General features: G+C 30.3%; 1 protein-coding gene and 1 long non-coding RNA gene across 3 annotated transcripts; one reads left to right on the forward strand and one right to left on the reverse strand.

Annotated features, from left to right (window-relative positions):
• Positions 1-1,197: 1,197 nt before the first annotated feature.
• ABCG29 (pleiotropic drug resistance 1) lies at positions 1,198-19,553 on the reverse strand. Of its 2 annotated transcripts, XM_085747233.1 has the most exons (21): positions 19,006-19,553; positions 17,020-17,229; positions 16,847-16,931; positions 15,963-16,122; positions 9,625-9,701; positions 9,481-9,534; positions 8,548-8,638; positions 7,377-7,678; positions 6,041-6,800; positions 5,848-5,954; positions 5,444-5,597; positions 5,216-5,335; positions 4,739-4,887; positions 4,317-4,649; positions 3,718-4,008; positions 3,282-3,365; positions 3,064-3,197; positions 2,669-2,896; positions 2,415-2,586; positions 1,853-2,107; positions 1,198-1,755 (listed from the first exon to the last, which is right to left on the reverse strand). In XM_085747233.1, exons 1-21 carry the CDS (start codon positions 19,365-19,367, stop codon positions 1,483-1,485), a joined length of 4,401 nt encoding a protein of 1,466 aa, XP_085603359.1. In that variant the 5' UTR covers positions 19,368-19,553; the 3' UTR covers positions 1,198-1,482. The 2 variants fall into 2 exon arrangements, with proteins under 2 accessions (XP_085603359.1, XP_085603360.1); XM_085747234.1 differs by lacking the exons at positions 16,847-16,931; positions 17,020-17,229.
• LOC146951272 (uncharacterized) lies at positions 12,732-15,475 on the forward strand. Its single transcript, XR_015027857.1, has 5 exons — positions 12,732-13,018; positions 13,495-13,657; positions 14,118-14,207; positions 14,526-14,615; positions 15,297-15,475. It is a non-coding gene; the product is annotated as an uncharacterized LOC146951272 (long non-coding RNA).
• Positions 19,554-20,541: the final 988 nt, after the last annotated feature.

Genomic DNA, 20,541 nt, shown 5'->3' on the forward strand with positions numbered 1-20,541 from the left:
AAACCACTCTTTATTGCCACACAAAAAATGACTTAAAAAAGTGGAATTTATCTTTAATAAAGCATTCTGGCCCACAATGGAGAAAATGGTTAAAAATTGAAGTAGAGGGTATAGAGATAAACCACGTCAAGTCGCAGCGTCCTTGAAAATAACGTCACTTTTGGTGGGCCATCATCCTACAAGTGCGTACCACACGCTTTCACTAATTCAATGCACGCCCTCTCTTTTAAGTTAATATCCTCTCACTTTAGAGTTTAGACTCTTCTCCATTTTTTTCATTTAAAGAGATAAGAACATAAAAAATCTTGAAAATAATTAATAGTTGATCCTTAAATAATTTAAAAAAGCCTAGACCTTATCTATTATTTAAGAAAAAAATTTGACCTGCCATGACATGTCGTAGGGTAGATCGTAGACTCTTGTAGGTTGACCTGACCTATTCCCATCCCTATTTCTAACAAAACAACCTAAATTACTATGATTATAACTTGTTCATGCTACATAAAATTCTTCCAAAACCGGATCTTTTGTAGAATCCCAACTCAAGTTCAAACTCAGTTTCTTCAAGTGAAGCAGTGGATGGTTTATAAATCACTGGAATGCTCAATGAACATTATGAAAAGAGCCTCGAGACTCTACGATGCCTTGGAGAACAAGTTTCCAATTCCACAACATAAAAAAATCATTCAACAAATTGCAAGTATTGTCCTTTTTTGTAGACCAGGAATGAAAAAAAGAAGGAACCACTTGATCAAAAGAGAAGATCATAAACAAGAAACTTGGATTTTTTTTTTTTGTGATGATTGTCAAGCTAAAGAGAATATCTCCAGTAGAAGACCCTTTATTCTCACATACTAACTCTAATTCTAGATTGTTAGGTTGAATTTCTTAAACCATGCTTTAAAAAAAAATTTGTTTTTATAAGCACACTACTTGGTGCTTATCATAGAGAAGACAACTTCATTTTTCATTGTCTAAACGGACAACAAACAAAATATGCCAAACACTATTTTTAGCTGCACATGTTTGAATTGACAGTGAATTTGTTAAAATCATGATGATAATGTTATTTTATTGAAATTTCGGAGTACTAGTATAGTTTTTGACAAAATCACGACCGAGAACTATAGAAATACAAAGATCTCTCTATTTAAGATGCTAACATCTTTTAACAAATATTCTTCCTATAGGCATAAGTTTAAAATTGAATATCTAAATCTCTCCCCAAATGACCACAAAAATAAGTGTTGACAATGGTTTTGTTACAAAAGATGACATAATATAAAGTGAAACATTTCTTCTGTGAAGGGAAGCAAACAAATATAAAAATTACATGATCAACATAACTTGCATGTACCAAACGACCCTCAAAACTTAATCTTTAGCAAAGTTTGCTATGATATTTGCCTATAATCGATATGTATACACACATACATAGGGCACTTTCATTGGTAAAACTCTCAAGAATTTGACTTTTTCTTTTCATCTGGTTTGGAAGTTCAATGCCTTGATGCAGAAGGCAAATATAAAGGCAAAAAATATAGCAAAAGAAACCAAAACCGCAGCAACTGGTCCCATGAAATCAGGATTGAATCCATAATAGTCTTCAATATACTTATTGATTGCAGTTTTATTAGTCTCCCCAGGCACACTTATGCCTACTGTCACATCTCTATATTGTGACACAATTAATCCATAAACCGTCCATGCTACTGGACAAATCCAATAATACCAAACCCACCATTTAGGAATTTTCTGAAATGCCAAATTTTGTAGAGGAATTTTGTCAGAAAAAATAACAAGAGTAATTATTAAAATAAAATAAAAAAACAAAAAGTATTTTGGTACTTACTGGTCTTGGGATAAAGAAACCAGAAAAGAGATTGAAGAGTCCATAGAATGCTGCTCCAAAGATTGCTGCTACTTGGTGGTTTGGTGTAATGGAAACCGTCATCATCCCATAATATGTGAAGTACAAGAAAGAGAAGAAGCTCACAAAGAAGAACCAACACACCTTCTCCACTTTCCATTCAAAGCTTACCATAGGATACACTATGACCGAGAAAAATATAGTTTGACCAAAAACATATGGTATTTCGCAAATAACCTGCATATGAATCCACTATATATGTCAACATAATAATAAACAACATGTGCCAAATTTTGATTAAAAGGCTTACAATCATTGAAAGTTCATTACAACTTTTATTTTTTAGTAAGTGTTTGTGCAAGCTTAGGATCCCTTTGATTTGCAAAATAACAAGGCATTCAACAAGACAAAAGATGTGTCATGTTTGATTTAAAAGGTGACCATGGTACTGTTCTATCCAGTAATTACTCTTTTGCAAATCAAACGGACCCTTAAAATCTATTTTTAAACTTCTAAATTTTTCAACGTTAACTCGTCCTCTGACCTGAGCAAGGGCGTAAGGTAAAGCAGAATACATTCCAGCAGCTCTTTCTCGATAGAATACAGTTCTTTCAACGGATACAACCGGTTGAACTGTTTGGCAATTGTTGACACCAACAAAAAATATAGAACCATATAATGCTCCTATGATCATGTTCAAGTCAGCTGTGCTACCCCTGTAGAAAAAAAAATTAAAATCAAATTAAATGGTCGAACATGAAATTATATTTCATTTATAAATAGGAAACAAGTCAAAACCTTTTCTCGCCCGCTTTCCAAAACACTGTCCCTACCATGAGAGCTGCTGTCAAGGTGAAGAAATATCTGACAAGGTTGTAATCTGGACTCCTCCAATAAGTCAACCACTGCTTCCATAGACATGATTTAAATTGTCCAAAAGTTGATTGAGAAAACTGAGTGGAGAAATATACATCTTTTGCTCCTGGTGGTGGTGTACTTAACTCACTTACAAGAGCTTTGTTTCTCCTACTCATAATAATTGTGTTATTTCAACGTGAAAAAAAAACCGACACCGTATGTATATGACATTGAAATATCATTTCTCTGCTCATAAATTTGTATGTTAGCTAAAACTAACAAATGCATGCAACTAAAATAGAAAACAAGTGTGTCCTAGTTGTTTGTGGACTTACTGATGCAATGTTGATGTTTTGTAGTATTCAGCAAAGTCCATTCCAAGCCTAGCTTCAGCTGCTATTGAGCTTACCTCTAACATCCATGTTGCTGGATTATACTTCTCCTTAATTGTAGGGACTCCTGGAATTGCCTATGACCAAGGAATTAGATGTTTAATTTATGTTACAATACTTGATCAAAAGGATATGATCAAATTGTTGTAAATTTTTAATACCTCAAAATATTCTATAATTTTGTGTGAATTCCTTCCTAATGGTCCTGAGTAGATCACTTGCCCTCCTCTCTTCATCAAAAGGAGCTGATGCACAAAACAATATTTAATTACCACAAGGCCATGAAGATAAAAGGTCTGTTAGGAGTGACTTATTTGAACTTATTTACTCACATAAACACTTCTAAGCCTGTTTGAAAGAGCTTGTGAAAACAACTTATGACATGTTCATAAACTGTTTTCAGCTTATTTCCATATGTTTTTCAAGATAGCTTACAAAAACAATTTGACTTTATATTATCTTTTGTTATAAAAAAAAGCTTATACATTAGCACTTATGCGATAAATTCTTATGCTATAGGGGCTTAATTAAGTTGTTTATCGAAAAAGGGTGAAAGTAGAAGCACATGTCACATATAGATCACAAGTTTATCAATACCTCGTCGAAGGCTTCAAAGATATCTATACTAGGCTGGTGAATTGTGCAGACAACTGTTCTTCCAGTGTCAACAGTGTTTCTCACTGTCCTCATAACAATTGCTGCAGCTCTTGCATCAAGACCTGAAGTTGGTTCATCCATGAAAATGATTGAAGGATTGGCAATAAGCTCAACCGCTATTGTTAGCCTTTTTCGCTGTTCGGTTGACAACCCTGTAACACCTGGAAGTCCAACTATGGCATCGCTAAGATTATCCAACTCCACCAAATCCATTACTTCATCCACAAATTTCTGCAAAGATAAAACAAAAACATCCAAGTTCAACTAGTTCATGTATCATAAAATAAAGGTCTGCAACTGTAATCGGGACTGTGATATCATGGTGTTTTATGTCACCACACATGCAATGCAACCACAATTAAGCCTATATTAGTTGCATTTGACTGTGGTTCTTTGCAACATAAAGGATCGCTACAGAGGCTACTTTAATTGTATTTGACGGCGATTCTTTGCAATATCAAGAATTGCGAACACAACTGCTATTTAAAATATTGATTTGGAGCATATAAAATATACTATGCCGATTGACGAATACTTACCATTTTTTCCTCATTACTGACTTCTCTAGGTAATCTAAGGAAAGCCGAGTAAATCACAGATTCTCTGACAGTAACTTGTGGTGAATGGATATCGGTTTGTTCACAGTATCCAGAAATTCTTGCAAAGGTTTCTTGATTCTTAGGGAAGCCAGAGATTCTAACGTCTCCTTCAATGTAACCACCTGTCTTCCTTCCAGCTAAAACATCCATCAAAGTTGTCTTTCCAGCTCCACTAACTCCCATTAAAGCAGTTAGAACTCCAGGCCTAAATGCACCAGTTACTTCTCTGAGTAATTGTAGCCTATTATCTGTTACTCCTTGCTCTTTCATTTCCTAAAGTTCAAATTAAAACTTCATATGTGCCATTGATGATTAATATTGAAAATTTTTATGGAAAAAGGCTATGAGGATGATGTTCTTACAGCTGGCATGTCCACATAGTAATTAACACTATCAAAAGACATTGCAAGTGGTTGAAAAGGAAGAACCATTCCTCTCTTTGGAGCAACTCCAGTGGCTGACTCAAGTGTTGGATTACCTCTACTACCCATTCTCTGCAATGCTACATCTTCTGAAATGAATCATGTAAAGATACTTCATTAGCACCATTCCACATAATTTTTTTTTTTTTTTTTTTTATAGAAGAACAATCATGATTCAAAAGTTAAAAAAAAAAAGCTTCGGAAAAACGTAAACAGAGAACACATGATATTTGACCAGAGTTTGGTCTATTGTGCATACGTCTCCGAATGCAATACAACTTGTGTTTAAATACTCGCCCTGCTTGAGCGATCTGCCTACTTATCAGTAAACTATGAGCCATGCTGAACAAATGAAATAAAAATACAATTCTAGCTAAACTTTAAACTATAACTGAAGTTGTTCAGTTTCATATTTACTTGTGTTATTCCCTTTGTTGGACTCCTGCCTTACAAGTCTAGGTGCCTCCTTGGAATCTCCTCCAGTTTCCATTTCACTTGCTTCTTCTTCTGATATAATTGCTTGTTTCTTTCCAACAGCTATTGAATCATATAAAACAAAGCAAATCAAAAGCTTTTGTTGGCACTAAACAAAAAGTTAAAATAAAGTAATGTACTTAACATATTGAACAAAATGTGAGGTCTTACGATTTAGGTACATAAGGGCAAGGGTGAATAGAACATTATAGAAAACAGTGAAACCAAGAAGAGCTGCTACACCTATCCAGTACCAATTTTCTTCAGAATAAACATCAAAGATATTTAATGTGGATACACCCAATGAGTTAAAACCATCTGAAGACTGCAAAATATGAAAATATCAAGTCAGAAATTTAAGTCTGGATTAATATATTATTAGTCCCACTAAAATTTTAAATTTTGTTTTTAGTCTATATAAAAGAAATTCGACTTTTAGTCCCACAATGTTTTCCGTCACCGGCTTTAGTCGCAAAATTTTATAGAGACTAAAAACAAAATCTTGAAATTTGATAGGGACTAGTAACCTTTTAATCACATTTTCATATGGTGGTGAGAAATATGATAGTACTCACCGGTTTGCTCCACCTAGGAGCAAACATTTCATTCACAGAAAATGCATTGAAAGCATATGACAGTGGAGAAACCCAATAGCCCCACACCCACCAATTTGGAACGTCACCTGTTAACATTAAAGCTTAATCATATTGGTGAGCATAACATATTACATAGATTAGTTCCTTAATTAGAGCTTGATTAGTGACTCACGTTTAGGAAGGATGAAACCACCAAGTAAGAAAACAAGAAGAAGCATGAGGGATCCACCAGTGTTGGCAATGATCATTGTCCTACAAACTCCAGATATTACCCTAAACATCCCAGCTGCCATTTGTTGAACAAGAAACACCAACAACAAGTGCTTGAAGAACCTGCTGGCTTCAGGTGCAAATCCAATTGTGTAATATGTAATAAGAACCCAAACAATAGCCTCAAAAATGGAAATAGGGATCCTTAAAAGAAAATTAGGGAGAGTGTAAGTCCATGGAGGATGAAAAAGGTGGTCTCTATGTTTGTAGAACACAGGAAGCCTTGCAATTGTGAGTGGCAGCTCAGAAAAACCATTGAACATGTTCATAATCATAGTAAACAAAATTGCACCAATATAAACAGATGCATCACCCTCATTCCTTTGATGCATTTTAGTCCTTATAAAAACTGTTCCACATATCACAGCAATAATGCATATTTGAACTGACTTGAATATGTAAATGAAAGAGTTTCTCTTTATTAATAGCAATTCTTTGTCCCAACATGCTTTGAGAAGTCCCATTTTAGGGACAGTGTATTTCTTGAAAACAAGAGATGCTCTATGTCCTGTTGACTTGTCAAATGGTAGAGATAGTTCATTTTGAAGCTGTGTTCCAACATGGAAATGTTTGAATCTGTTTGCAAATTCAGTTACTGTTATATAACGGTATTGTATGTTTCTGTTTGACCAATATTGTTCTTGATCTTTCCTTGAAGTAACCTGTACAAAATAGAAAAGTGTTTTTTTACCCTTCTTTTTTTTGGTCCTTGAAAATTGAAGGATAAGCTCTTTGCGCAATGAATAACTTATCAGAAAATAAGCCCACTTCAAGTAATCTAATGCTATTGTAAAAGAAAAGGTAATCTAATGGTTACTTATTATGGATAGTTGTTGCAGTATACATAAGTTGCATTTGGTTTGTAAATTAAATTTAGTTAAATGTTCACCTTTAATTAATGCAACTTAGTTGGTAAAATGTTGCAAGGGTACATTTGAGAAGTTGTGGCGCGGGTTCACCGCAATTCTCCACCTATGTAGCATCGACACTTCTAATAAAAGTTGTGTTTGGTGTCTGACATGTGTCAATGTCTGACACCGACACATGTGATTACATTCAATTATATGATTTTTTTTAGTTTAATAGATTGAAATGAAAAGTTGTACACCTCTAATTTATTTATTTCATTAATGATTTTTTTTTAAAATTTTATTACTAAAGTACAAAATTAAGATGACATGTGATTTGACCAACTTGGTATAAGGTTTGTTAGGATATGATGTAATATATGATGATACCTCTTGCAAGAAATCTGCAGTTCCTTTTCTCTCAGGACATTTAAACCCACATGACTCAAAGAATTGAAGGACATGGTCACGTGAACCTTGATATACTATTTGACCCTCTGATATTAAGATAATATCATCAAAGAGATCAAATGTCTCAGGAGCAGGTTGAAGTAAAGACATGAATATAGTTGCTTCAGTGAGGTGAACAACTTGTTGCAAACATTTCACTATCTGATATGTTGTGGAACTATCAAGACCAGTTGATATTTCATCCATGAACAATGTTTTTGTAGGACCAACAATCATCTCACCTGTGCCAAATCCAAACCCATGTTATTCAATTTTCAGAACTATGTTTTAGTCTTTATAAAAAAATTCTTCACAATTTTAGTCGGTTTTACTCTTCATAAAATCAAAATAAACCTAGTATATTACGAACTTTGAAAATATACTTCTTTACGTGTTACAATAGAACTCTGTATAAAAGAATGCGTTTAAAATTCAATTTCTAGTTTATAATTTTTGTTAATTTAATTTGTTGAGTTTTTGAAGCTTTAAAAATTTAATTTATCACTTGTTAAAAAATTCTACTTTCTATGGAGATAACTTTATAATGTTCTAAACATGTTAGCCAAAATTTCTTAAAAAATTTGAAGCAAACACACGAGTTGACTTGAACTAACACGGAAAAAGACCAAAAATTGAAGAATTTTTTAAGGAGACAAAACAACATAATTTTAATTTTTTTTTTTTGAGAGAACAACAGAATTTTAATATTTATAGAGACAAACATATTTAACTCTCTAATAACTAATTAGTTGCAACTCAATTTATAGTTCACTTTGACTCAGTAAATTTATTAGCGATGTGACTTTAGATGATTTCACAGAATAATACGTGGGTAGCTGAACTTGGTTTGTTGCAGTCTTAATTGAATCTGGATTTGAACCCTTCTAATGTTCATTGTACTATACTTTATTATCTTAAGACATTATGACTCTTTATTTTATTATATATAGATGTAGATCGTTATTTGTAGCCAAAAAGTTACGTATATGATAATGAGTTTCTTTTCTAAAAGTATATATATGTGAGTCTAAAAATGACAAAAACATTGTTCTCAATCTATGTAACCAAAAGGTTTAAGAAAATAGAATTTTGACTTTGTATTTGTTGTTACCTGTTGTTACACGCTTTTTTTGGCCACCAGATATGCCTCTCTGCATCTCATCACCCACAATGGTATCTTTGCATATATCAAGCCCTAGTATCTGTTCAACACAACAAACAAAAAACTTTAATTTTTATAACTTAATTAAATCATAAGGCCTGCCATTTTAAATAATATTAGTGTTTACATGATATAACTTAATTAAATCATAATAATATTAGTGTTTACAGGATATAACTTAATTAAATCATAAGGCCTGCCATTTTAAATAATATTAGTGTTTACAGGATAGGTTCCATTTTTTTTAATCAGCAGATATGTTTCAATTTAATTGAACTTTTTTTTTTTTGGTGGTGGCCGAGATTCGAACCCCGGACCTTGCATATACTATGCATTGTCCATACCAACTGAGCTAAGCTCACGAGGACAATTGAACTTATTTTGAATAAGAGTTTTTTATTTTATTTTTTATAATTAGAACAAGTTTATGGTTCTTTACTTAAAAAAAATCTTTAAAGAGGTTTTTTTAAACTAATATAGGATATCTTTTGAAAAACCTATTACTAATTTAAAAGTCAAAATTGCTCTTAAACATTTTAAGATTGTATTATTGGCATAGATAATCCACATAGATAGAAACAAGAGGTTTTCCATGTGGGTCCACTTTAACCCTCGTATATGTAATCTACAGTGTTTGCATTGGATCAAGTGGTACCACTACTAGTACTTGCACAATTTTCTCTTGATTAAGTTTAATTAAATTTTTTGCCCATTGAAAAAAGTACTAGATTTTATATTTTTTATAATATAAGATAGCATAGTCCTCACTCCGAGAACGTGGTTTGGACTTTGCATGTGGGGAACAACGTTGGAATCTAGTAGTAATCATAATATTTTCTTCTAATCTTCAAATAAATATTGTTGAGAAAATAAATCACTTACTTTAAGAGTATAGTCAGTAATGAGACTGCTTTCTGTTCCTTCCATTGCAGTAGCCTACAAATCATCCCATGTACATAAGTAACATAATTTGATACAGTAATTATTGATGGTTTAATCTTTGAGATTACATAATTAATCAGATACCTTCATGAAAAGGTCTAGTTCTGCCTCAGGAAATATCCCTGCATCCTTTTCCCTTCTAGCAAGCTCCGACAATAGGTCTGCAGTAACATTTTTTTTAATGCAACTAGTAAGATACCCGTGCATCCGCACGGGTGCTGGTTGGTCGGGGACGAATTTATGCAGTATAATCTTGTCATTAAGTATTTAGTTCATGAGGGTTCAATATCATTATAGAATTTAAGTCAGGGGATGGCTAAATAGCATGAAAGTTTTAGCAATACCAATTTTTTATAAATAACATGAGGTTTCGTGTATCAAAGTTTGTTTAGTCAACGACAACTTATCCCGTACATTTACATTACTTCTAAAACTTGTATAAACGATAACTTGTCCACGTCTATTTTTTATTTTTAAATCTTTATCAAGAACAACTTGTCTTCTATGTAATAATTTTTTCGTTTATTTGTCATAAATATTTCTATGTTAGATAATTAATTTCAGTTCATAAATCAATATGGGGTAATGAATATTTGCTTTAAGGTTTTTACCAATAATTATTTTAAATCTCTCGTGTATAGTGATGACTCATGCCGTGTATAATAATTATTTTAAAATTCTTATTAGTGACGACTTATCTTGTGTATAATGTAAATTTTTATATTTTTAGCAGTAACAATTTTTCAAGTATGAAATAATCATTCTAAAAATTTATTTGTGACAACCTGTCATGAGTATAATAATCATTTTAAAACATGATCTGACGACATTTTCCATGTATAATTATTATTTTTAACTTTTTAGCATTAACAACTTATCCCTTTCTTATATTGTGCAGACTTTTTTACATTGTATAGAATTTTAGCAACGACAATTATTTAAGTGTATAATAATTTTCGACTTATACAATTTTATAATATGTTTGCCAACTTGTCGTGTGTATTAGTGATGACTTGTCCCAGGTATAATAATTATTTAAAAATTTATATCAATAACAATATGACTCGTGTATTATAATTACTTTAAGTTTTTATCAATGAAAACATGTCTCTTGTATTAGTGACGACTTATCTTGCGTATAATGATAATTTTCATATTTTTAGCAGCAACAATTTTTCAAGTATAAAATAATCATTTTAAAAATTTATTTGGGACAACCTGTCATGAGTATAATAATCATTTTAAAACATGATGTGACGACATATTCCATGTATAATTATTATTTTTAACTTTTTAGCAGTAACAACTTATCCCTTTCTTATATTGTGAAGACTTTTTTACATTGTATAAAATTTTAGCAACGACAATTATTTAAGTGTATAATAATTTTCGACTTATACAATTTTATAATATGTTTGCCAACTTGTCGTGTGTATTAGTGATGACTTGTCCCAGGTATAATAATTATTTAAAAATTTATATCAATGACAATATGACTCGTGTATTATAATTACTTTAAGTTTTTATCAATGAAAACATGTCTCTTGTATTAGTGACGACTTATCTTGCGTATAATGATAATTTTCATATTTTTAGCAGCAACAATTTTTCAAGTATAAAATAATCATTTTAAAAATTTATTTGGGACAACCTGTCATGAGTATAATAATCATTTTAAAACATGATGTGACGACATATTCCATGTATAATTATTATTTTTAACTTTTTTTTGAGCAAATATTTTTTAACTTTTTAGCAGTAACAATTTATCCCTTTCTTATATTGTGCAGACTTTTTTACATTGTATAGAATTTTAGCAACGACAATTATTTAAGTGTATAATAGTTTTCGACTTATACAATTTTATAATATGTTTGCCAACTTGTCGTGTGTATTAGTGATGACTTGTCCCAAGTATAATAATTATTTAAAAATTTATATCAATGACAACATGACTCGTGTATTATAATTACTTTAAGTTTATATCAATGAAAACATGTCTCTTGTATTAGTGACGACTTATCTTGTGTATAATGATAATTTTTATATTTTTAGCAGCAACAATTTTTCAAGTATAAAATAATCATTTTAAAAATTTATTTGTGACAACCTGTAATGAGTATAATAATCATTTTAAAACATGATCTGACGACATATTCCATGTATAATTATTATTTTTAACTTTTTAGCAGTAACAATTTATCCCTTTCTTATATTATGCAGACTTTTTTACATTGTTTAGAATTTTAGCAACCATAATTATTTAAGTGTATAATAATTTTCGACTTATGCAATTTTATAATATGTTTGCCAACTTGTGTGTATTAGTGATGACTTGTCCCAGGTAAAGTAATTATTTAAAAATTTATATCAATGACAACATGAATCGTGTATTATAATTACTTTAAGTTTTTATCAATGAAAACATGTCTCTTGTACAGTGACGACTTGTCACGTGGATAATAATTATTCTAAAATTTATATCAATGACAACATGACTCGTGTATTATAATTACTTTAAGTTTTTTAGTTATGAGAACATCTTTCATGTATAGTGACGATTCATTCCGTGTATAATAATTATTTTAAAAATTGTATTAGTGACCACATGTCACATGTATTTTTTAGCAATGATATTTTGTCATGTGAATAATAATTATTATAAAAGTTGTATTAGTGACGACTCGTCCCGTGTATAATAATAATTTTAATTTTAATTATTCAAGGAATTTTTAAATTTTTAGTAGCAATAACTTTTCAAGTGTATAATAATCATTTTAAAACTTCATATGCAACAACGTGTGCCGTGCATGATTAATATTTTTAACTTTATAGCAGCAACAACTTATTCTTTCTTATGTTGTGTGGACTTTTTTATATTGCATGGAATTTTAGAAACGACAATTTCTCAAGTGTATAATAATAATTGACCTATACAATTTTAGAATATGTTAGCCAACTTGTTACGTGTATAATAATCATTTTAAAAGAGGACTTTCACAATGAAGAATGTGATTAAAGGACCCTAAAAAATATGATTAAAGATAATAAAGAATAAATATCAATCTTCAAAACAAAATTATAGTTGAAAAAAATAGGAGTCTAAAAAGCAATTTAAAAAATAGGTTAATTGTAATGGTTAGGCCCAATAGATAACTTTCCATAACAAACCCTAATTTTCATTTCCCATTAACAAAACACAGAAGAAATTCTTCTCTCTCTCTCCGCCGTATCTTCTTCTTGTCTGCCCCCTCAAACCACGAAAACCTCCTTCTCTCTTCATCTGCAACTTACTCCGACCACCGTACATATAAATAAAGCCACCATTTTTATCGTCTCATTATCCTATACAAAACCCCCTTATTTATTTTGAGATCAAGGAAAGTATGAATATTGAGTCCAATTTCTCTCCGATTTTGCAGCCATCGTTAGCCTCCTCTGCAAAAATCAAAGTGAAAGACTAATATTTTCAAGAGATGTAAGATTTGTTTTTGTAGATTAATGAATCTGTTTTAGGTTTTTTTAGATCTAATACTAATGTTATTATTTTGGTAATCCTTTTCCTGGATCTTTGATAAAGAAGCTTTTATATTGCAATTTCCTTGAAGACTTCGTTTGGAGTTATTTTTTGGTTCATGCAAAAATAGATGGGTTTCTTTACCACAAAAAATTATCATTTTTATTCCAATTTTGAATTAAAAAATATAAAATGAAACTTTTGTTCAGGAAATAAGGTTTTTTTTTCTGGTGAATGATATTTTTCTTTTGCAAATCAAATTTTTTTTTTTCCTTCTATATACGATCCCTGTTTTTTATTTTTTATTTAACAAAAGTTACAACTCTGTTTTTTCTTTTTGAAAAAAATTCTTTCTTTAATAGATTCTTTTTGGAGAGTCTCTAGAAAGTCAGAACACGAGCAACTCATCCCTCTTTCTCTATTTTTTTTTTTTGTAGTTTTGATATGGAATCTTCAATGGACAGCTTACAAAAGTCTATAATTCCCATTTTCGACAAACTTGGATCTCAATCATGGAATTGTGCAGCAGATCTGGAACCTTCATCATCTACTTCTTTCACACATGCAACAAATAACAACAACAAATCAAAGGCTTTTAAGGTCAGCTTTTATATTCATATCCTTAATTATATGAAATTGATTTCTTCATCACTATTTATTTATTTGATACATGCAACAACAAAATCACATTTATTAAAGGAAAAGATAAGTTTCTTGTGAGGAAACGAAATTGGTTATAAGTCAACAAAAAAAATTATGTTTTGCTGGTAAATATTGTTTTGTAAATTATTTTGTTGTTGTTTTCAAAGAACTTTTTTTTTGTTTAATTTCAATGAAATTGATTATTTACGTGATAGACAAAAAAAATAATTATGTGTAAACCTTGTTTAATATTTTTTTTCTATCATTTAAATGATTTATTTATGTACACAGAAAAAACAAATTTTAAACTTATTTTAAAAAATAATAATTCATTTTAATAATTCAAAAGAGTATTTATACCCTGATTTCATGTGATTTTTGTTTGTTGAAAAATATTAATTTTATTTATATTTTACAGAAAATCGGTCACCGTTGATTGGAGAAAGGAGAGAAACTCTTAACTTTCTAGAAAATGAAGTGGAAGAACAGAATTTGAGCTTAGCAAAAGGTAAAGAGCAAAATGTTCACAAAAACTCTTATCCATTGGTTTAAATCTTTAAAACTTTGTAGTTTGTAGCATAGAACCATACCTTATCCATTGGTTTAAAACATTTTTTTTATACTGCTATTTGTTGCTATGTGTATTTCCGTTTTCTTTCTTTATTTTTTTCAATAAAAAGAAGGAAAAAGTAATAGAAAAGAAATACAAAATTTTGAAAAGAAATACAAAGTGTAGTTAGTTTTACATGATATTAAAAAAAATATGAAAATACTTTTTAGAAAACCGACTGAAAAAATAATAATATATTTTATTCATATTTTACAGAAAATCGGTCTACATGACTCAGGAGAAAGGAGAGAAACTTTTAATTCCTGCAAAATGAAGTGGAAGAACAGAATTTGAGCTTAGCAAAAGGTAAAGAGTAAAAAGTGAACAAAAGCTCTCAATCAGAGAAGTATAAGATGTTCTTGTTGAAAATGTTTTTGGATTCTATATTTCTTCTTCATTATTTTCTTAAAATAATTTAGAGAGCAATAATGATTTTCTTAATATAATTTAGAGAGAAATAATAATTTTTTTGGACAATTTGTTAAATACAGTTTGTTATATAATATATCTATATAGATCTACAAAAGTAGGTTTATAAAATTTTTGTTTGACATAATAGATATATTTAGATATAAAATAATAAAAGATTAAAACTCTTGAATAAAATAAGAACTATTTTGGACTAAAATCAAGGTAGTTTATTTCTGCATAATAATCTCTTTGAAGTTTGTCGCATAGAACCAAAACTTATCCATTGTTGTGTGTATTTTCGCTTTCTTTATTTTTTTTCAATAAAGAAGGAAAAAGTAATAGAAAAGAAATACAAAATCATGAATGTTGTTTTGTATACCTTTGATGTAGAACTGTCATGATGATATGGAAAAAAAATGAAAAATACTTTTTAGCAAAGAAAACAGTTTTTGTTAAAGAAAAGTTTTTGTTATGAAGAACAATGAATGAAATGGAGTATTGAATCTTGAATAAAAGTGTGTTGAATCTTTCATAAAAGTGTGTTGCTACAAAGTCTTTTACCTTGATGTATTGCAGGTTTGCTCATTTTGTATTTGAAGCTTGAAGATAGAGTTGAAAAAATCTTCATGTGTAGAACATTTTTTGAACTTTGTTGAATGAGAGAAGATGAAAATAAGAGAATGGTGAGATAGAGTATATGAGTATTCACTTGTATATATATTCAAAATTAATTTGATTGAATTTGAATTTGAGAACTTGCCCCCAAATTTGGTTGGTAATTGTGTGGAGGACACATTAAATATATTGATTTGAGACACACTGACACAAATCAGCTGCTGTCATTGGTAGTTGCAATTTTTTCTAGTAAAAGCAAACTATCTTATTTGCCTCTCAAACGTACTCAACCATCTTCAGTCAGCATTAAACCGGGAAAAGCATTTTGAAGTGCAATGAAACCAAACAAACATAACTTGGTACTTAGGTGTTCATTTAGTTACAAAAAGCATTATTTAGACTTCTTTTACCCCTTAATTTAGGACGTGTCAGTTGTATAGGATGACCAGTTTGGGTTTTTCCACAACATTGAATCTTCTTATATTAAGGAGGATTGCCCAAAAAATGTAAATTGACTCGAGTTTATTGATCACAAATTCATATTTAAAATTTAGTTGATTTGATATTCCCTTGACAATATAAAATTGAACAGAATATCAAAGAAAATTTGTTGATGAAATTTAATACCATATCGTGTTCCAACTCCTTGGCATCTAGCTGAGAAATCCATGGTTTCTTTTACAGTCATTTCTCCCAAATGTACATCATTTTGGCTAATATAGGCTGAAGTCTTTCTAGGGACAAACTCGTTAAGCTTGTAACCATTGTAAGAAATTTCTCCTTCTACCTGTTTCATCAAAACCAAACAACACCTATAATTACTACTACTATTCTCTAAATATAAGTCCTATTTTAGAATCAAATTTATCCCTAAATATAAGTCATACTTCAACTTACACTAAATATTTATTTCTCTGAAAAAAATATATACACTTCTTATTAATGCTAATAATTTATCTCGAGATATTCCTTCAAAAAAAAAAATCTCAAGAGATAAAAATACATCTATAAACAAAGGATGTTTTAAAATATTCATACATATAATGCAAACTTTAATTATACTATCAATTTTTTTTAATACACGTGAAAGTAGTCGAAAGGACGAAAAGGTGGTAAGTAAACTTATGCATCAACAATGTAGCTAGGTTGAAGTCCAAGTGATATATAATTAAATATTGATCAAATAATTGTTGTCAAATAATTAAGGCTAATGTTAACTTGTGCCCTCAAGGCACAAGTTAAGAAGTAAAAGTAGAAATGTTTTGTTGTAATTGATGTATTTGAATTTAACTTTTTGACTTTTAACTAATTGAATGCACAAAATTTAAGAAACAATTTCTACTTTTGGGTTGCTTAACATGTGTCATAAGGGCACAAGTTAACATGACCCTATAATTAAATATTGATCAAATAATTGTTGTCATTGTTTTTTCTAAACTTTAATAGTAGTTTAATTAGTTAGTCAAGAATGTAATGAGATTTAATAAGGTTGGACTTTGGAGCTTGCTTACCCTCAAGTCAGTGTCCAATTTTCCAGCCAAAGCTAGTAATAGGGTCGTTTTCCCCGAAGAAGGAGGACCTAGCAAAAGGGTCATCCTAATACCAAACCAAATATAAGGATAATATAAATAAATTTATATATAAAAAAAAATCCAATATTTTACTAAGTACATTTAGTGATTACCTTGAAGGTTTAATAATGCCAGAAACATTTTTAAGTATTGTGAGTTTTGTTCTCTTTGCAGTACTAATACCAAAAATGCGGAGAGCTGATTCAACCATATTCAATGTAACATTTGGTAAGGTTGGCAAAGCTCTGCTTCCAACATAACAATCAGCCTCAATGCTCAGATTTTCAAACCTCACCTCTACTGTTGGGAGTTTAATACCAACCCTACAATAATTATATAGGAACAATTAATTTCAGTTTAATTAATAAACAAGTGGGTGATCATTTTTCTACCTTAAGTATGGGGGTGTGTGGCGGAACAAAATGTTACAGTACAAAAATGTTAAAGAATGAAAACTGTAGGTACTAGGTACCCCATTTACGGGAGCATTGATTTTTTTTTTGAAAAAGCTAAAATGGTGTGTGTGTCTATATATATATATATATATATATATATATATATATATATATATATATATATATATATATATAGGGTTTTGCTAGAACACACCCACTAGTTTTTATGTGGGAGTGTTTTAGCAAGTAAATAACTAAAAAGTGGTTAAATACACCCTAAGGTGTATGTTGCTATAACACACCTTCTAACAAAAACAAGTGGGTGCGTTCTAGCAAATCCTATAGGCATTTGCTAGAACACACCCACTGGTTTTTATGTGGGAGTGTTTTAGCAAGTAAATAACTAAAAAGTGGTTAATTACACCCTAAGGTGTAGCTTTGCTGAAACACTCCCACATAAAAAATAGTGGGTGTGTTCTAGCAAACCCCATATATATATATATATATATATATATATATATATATATATATATATATATATATATATATATATATATATATATATATATATATAAATCACCGCTAAACGCTTTGGCAGAAGGAGTGCCAAAACGTCTAGTAAAAAACAAAGTTCAAGCAAGCCTCTACAACACCAACAAGGCACAAAACAAAAAAGGAAGAAGAACAACAAGCTAAAATACTGAGTTTAAGCAAGTTAAATGACTCCGCCGCCACATTTGATAATCAAAATAAAAAATAACATATTTCGGAAGAATTGAATTGTCAACAGAACAAATTGGATTATAATTTAATTTACACCCTTCAATTTTTAGTGGATGTAAATTTAGCAAATTATAACAACAATTTTGTGAAATAGCCATTAAAATGTAGCTTGTTAATTTACATCTACTAAACCTAATCAAGTGTGAATTAACCAACCATTGTAATTATTACTATATTTGTCATATTTCAAATTACAAGATATATTTTTAATATTTTTCTCTAAGTATATCTTTTATTAATACTACTTACTTATCTTATGATATGATAAGTTAGAATTTAAGCTTTTTTTAGGAGAATTTAAGACATTAATAACATAAAAAACAATTTAGTAAGAGTATTTGGTTTAGGTCCTTTGGACTAATCCTTGGCTTCACAATGAAGTATCTGCTTTTTAATTAATCTTAAGAGATTAGACTATATATCTCTCGAATGAAAGATTCTAAAAATTGAATTCAGATTCTTTTTTCGAGAAAGAGTCATATGCCGCTAACTCTTCCAACACCGTCATGTTAATTTGTTTTCTACTACTAGTATTATGTATTATTTTGATGTTTGCTTGCAAAGGAATGATGACAAAGGCATACGATTAGTATATATATTTCAATACCAAAACCGGACGGCATTTAGCTTGCCGCCCGCAAAGTCAAATGCGTATAGAAAAATTACATTAAACTTGTAAAATAAATCCAAACTAAAATTACATTAAAAAAAATCTACTTGATCATATTGTAAATTGTGCAAGTCAGAAATAAGTAGAACCTAAAAAAAAAAAGGACATCGATATTATTGATAGTGTTATTTATATTAAATTTTTTGAGAAAAACTATGAATCATATACACTTTGAATGATATATATGGTTACAAAGCAATAATCAAACAACATAAATAATATATGTATAAGAAGTTCATATGAAAACTTACTTATCAATTCTATTTCTGAACTTGCTTAGATACTTTTCATTATCTTCTTCAGCAACCTTGAAGATTTTGTCAATAAATTGTTGCCTTTCATTGACATCTAATTTCCTAACATCAACTTCTCTATGTTGCACTTTGTTTGGATGATCTTGATCTCCATATTCTTCAGCATATGTTTGAAGGATACTTGTTCTTAGCCTATCATAAGTAGGCAATTTCTCTATTGCAGCCCATTTGAGAGCTTCTTCATCTTCATCAAGATTAGAAGTCCTTCTAGAATATCTTCCACTAGCAAACACTCCCTCCATTCTCCAACTTGACCTGCTTAAACTCCTACTTATGCTTCTACTTAAACTCCCTTCCATTTTTGTTTCTCCTTAATTAATTCTTCAGCAGTTGATTTCAAATATGACAACAAAGGATTATATATATAAAAGAAAAAGATGAGAAAGTTTAATAGAATTGCTTCAATTACAACTCTTTAATCCTCCAACATCTCTCCCTTGATTGTGCCATCAATATGGGATTTCTCTTGCTGCAGTCTTGTGTTTCCTTTCGTGGGCTGCATAATGCTATAATATATAAGGATGTAAAAATATTTTTCCTTCTAGAAAACTCACTCCAAGTGATAGGATATGCTTTGTTTGAGTCAATAAACTATTAGTTTAAGTATTTTTATATATTAATTGTTATTTGTAAGTGTTATGCCATATGGATGGTTATGATCTATTTAGAATACTATATAATTAGTGAAGGAAGAAAAATGAATGAAAAATTTATTTTATTTCTTAGATAGTATTATCTTCGCTTATAACTTTAGTTTCTTATAGTTTTTTTAGTAATAGATTTTAGATCCTATCGGTGTCACCAACTTCAACAAGATTACAAATTCGTCTAGAATAGTACTACTTATACTCTATCATATTGGTATGTTTAGTACCACTTGTACTTGTTGTCTACTTATTAATAAAATTTGTTTTTTTTGGTGTGGATTAATAAAGTTTGTTTTGGTGTTAAAAAAAGAATATCTTGGATATATAAAATAATTATTTTATGGCTGAAATTTAGAAATTAAAGAATACGCAACCGTCCCGTAAGTGTAGCTCAGTTGGTAGCTACCAGGGACAATGTTTGCAGGGGCCGGGGTTCGAACCCCGGATTCCCCACTTCTCCACACTTTAAAAGTGTGTGATCTAGCCACTAGGCTATTGAACCAAAAAAAAAAAAAAAAATACGCAACCAACAATAGTTTACATATGCATTTTTTTTTTTTTTTGGTTACAAAAAGTTTAGGTGGGTTCGGCTCCGGTCACCACCAGGGCCAGGGCACGCCTCCGGGCCCAAAGGGCACTTATAGAGGTACTTACAGATCACCCACCAACACTGCCCTCACATCGGCAGAGGGAATCGAACACACAACCTTCTGCAAGGAAGTGGCCCGTTCCTTACCAACTGAGCCAACTAGTTTACATATGCATTTAATCGTGCGAAATTGTGTAAGCATAATCATATCATAATAAATAAAAGTGCAATTTGTAA

This window comes from Medicago sativa, chromosome 2 (genome assembly GCF_051527215.1).
Source record: "Medicago sativa cultivar Bolivia chromosome 2, Bolivia_mono, whole genome shotgun sequence".
Classification (NCBI taxonomy): domain Eukaryota; kingdom Viridiplantae; phylum Streptophyta; class Magnoliopsida; order Fabales; family Fabaceae; genus Medicago; species Medicago sativa.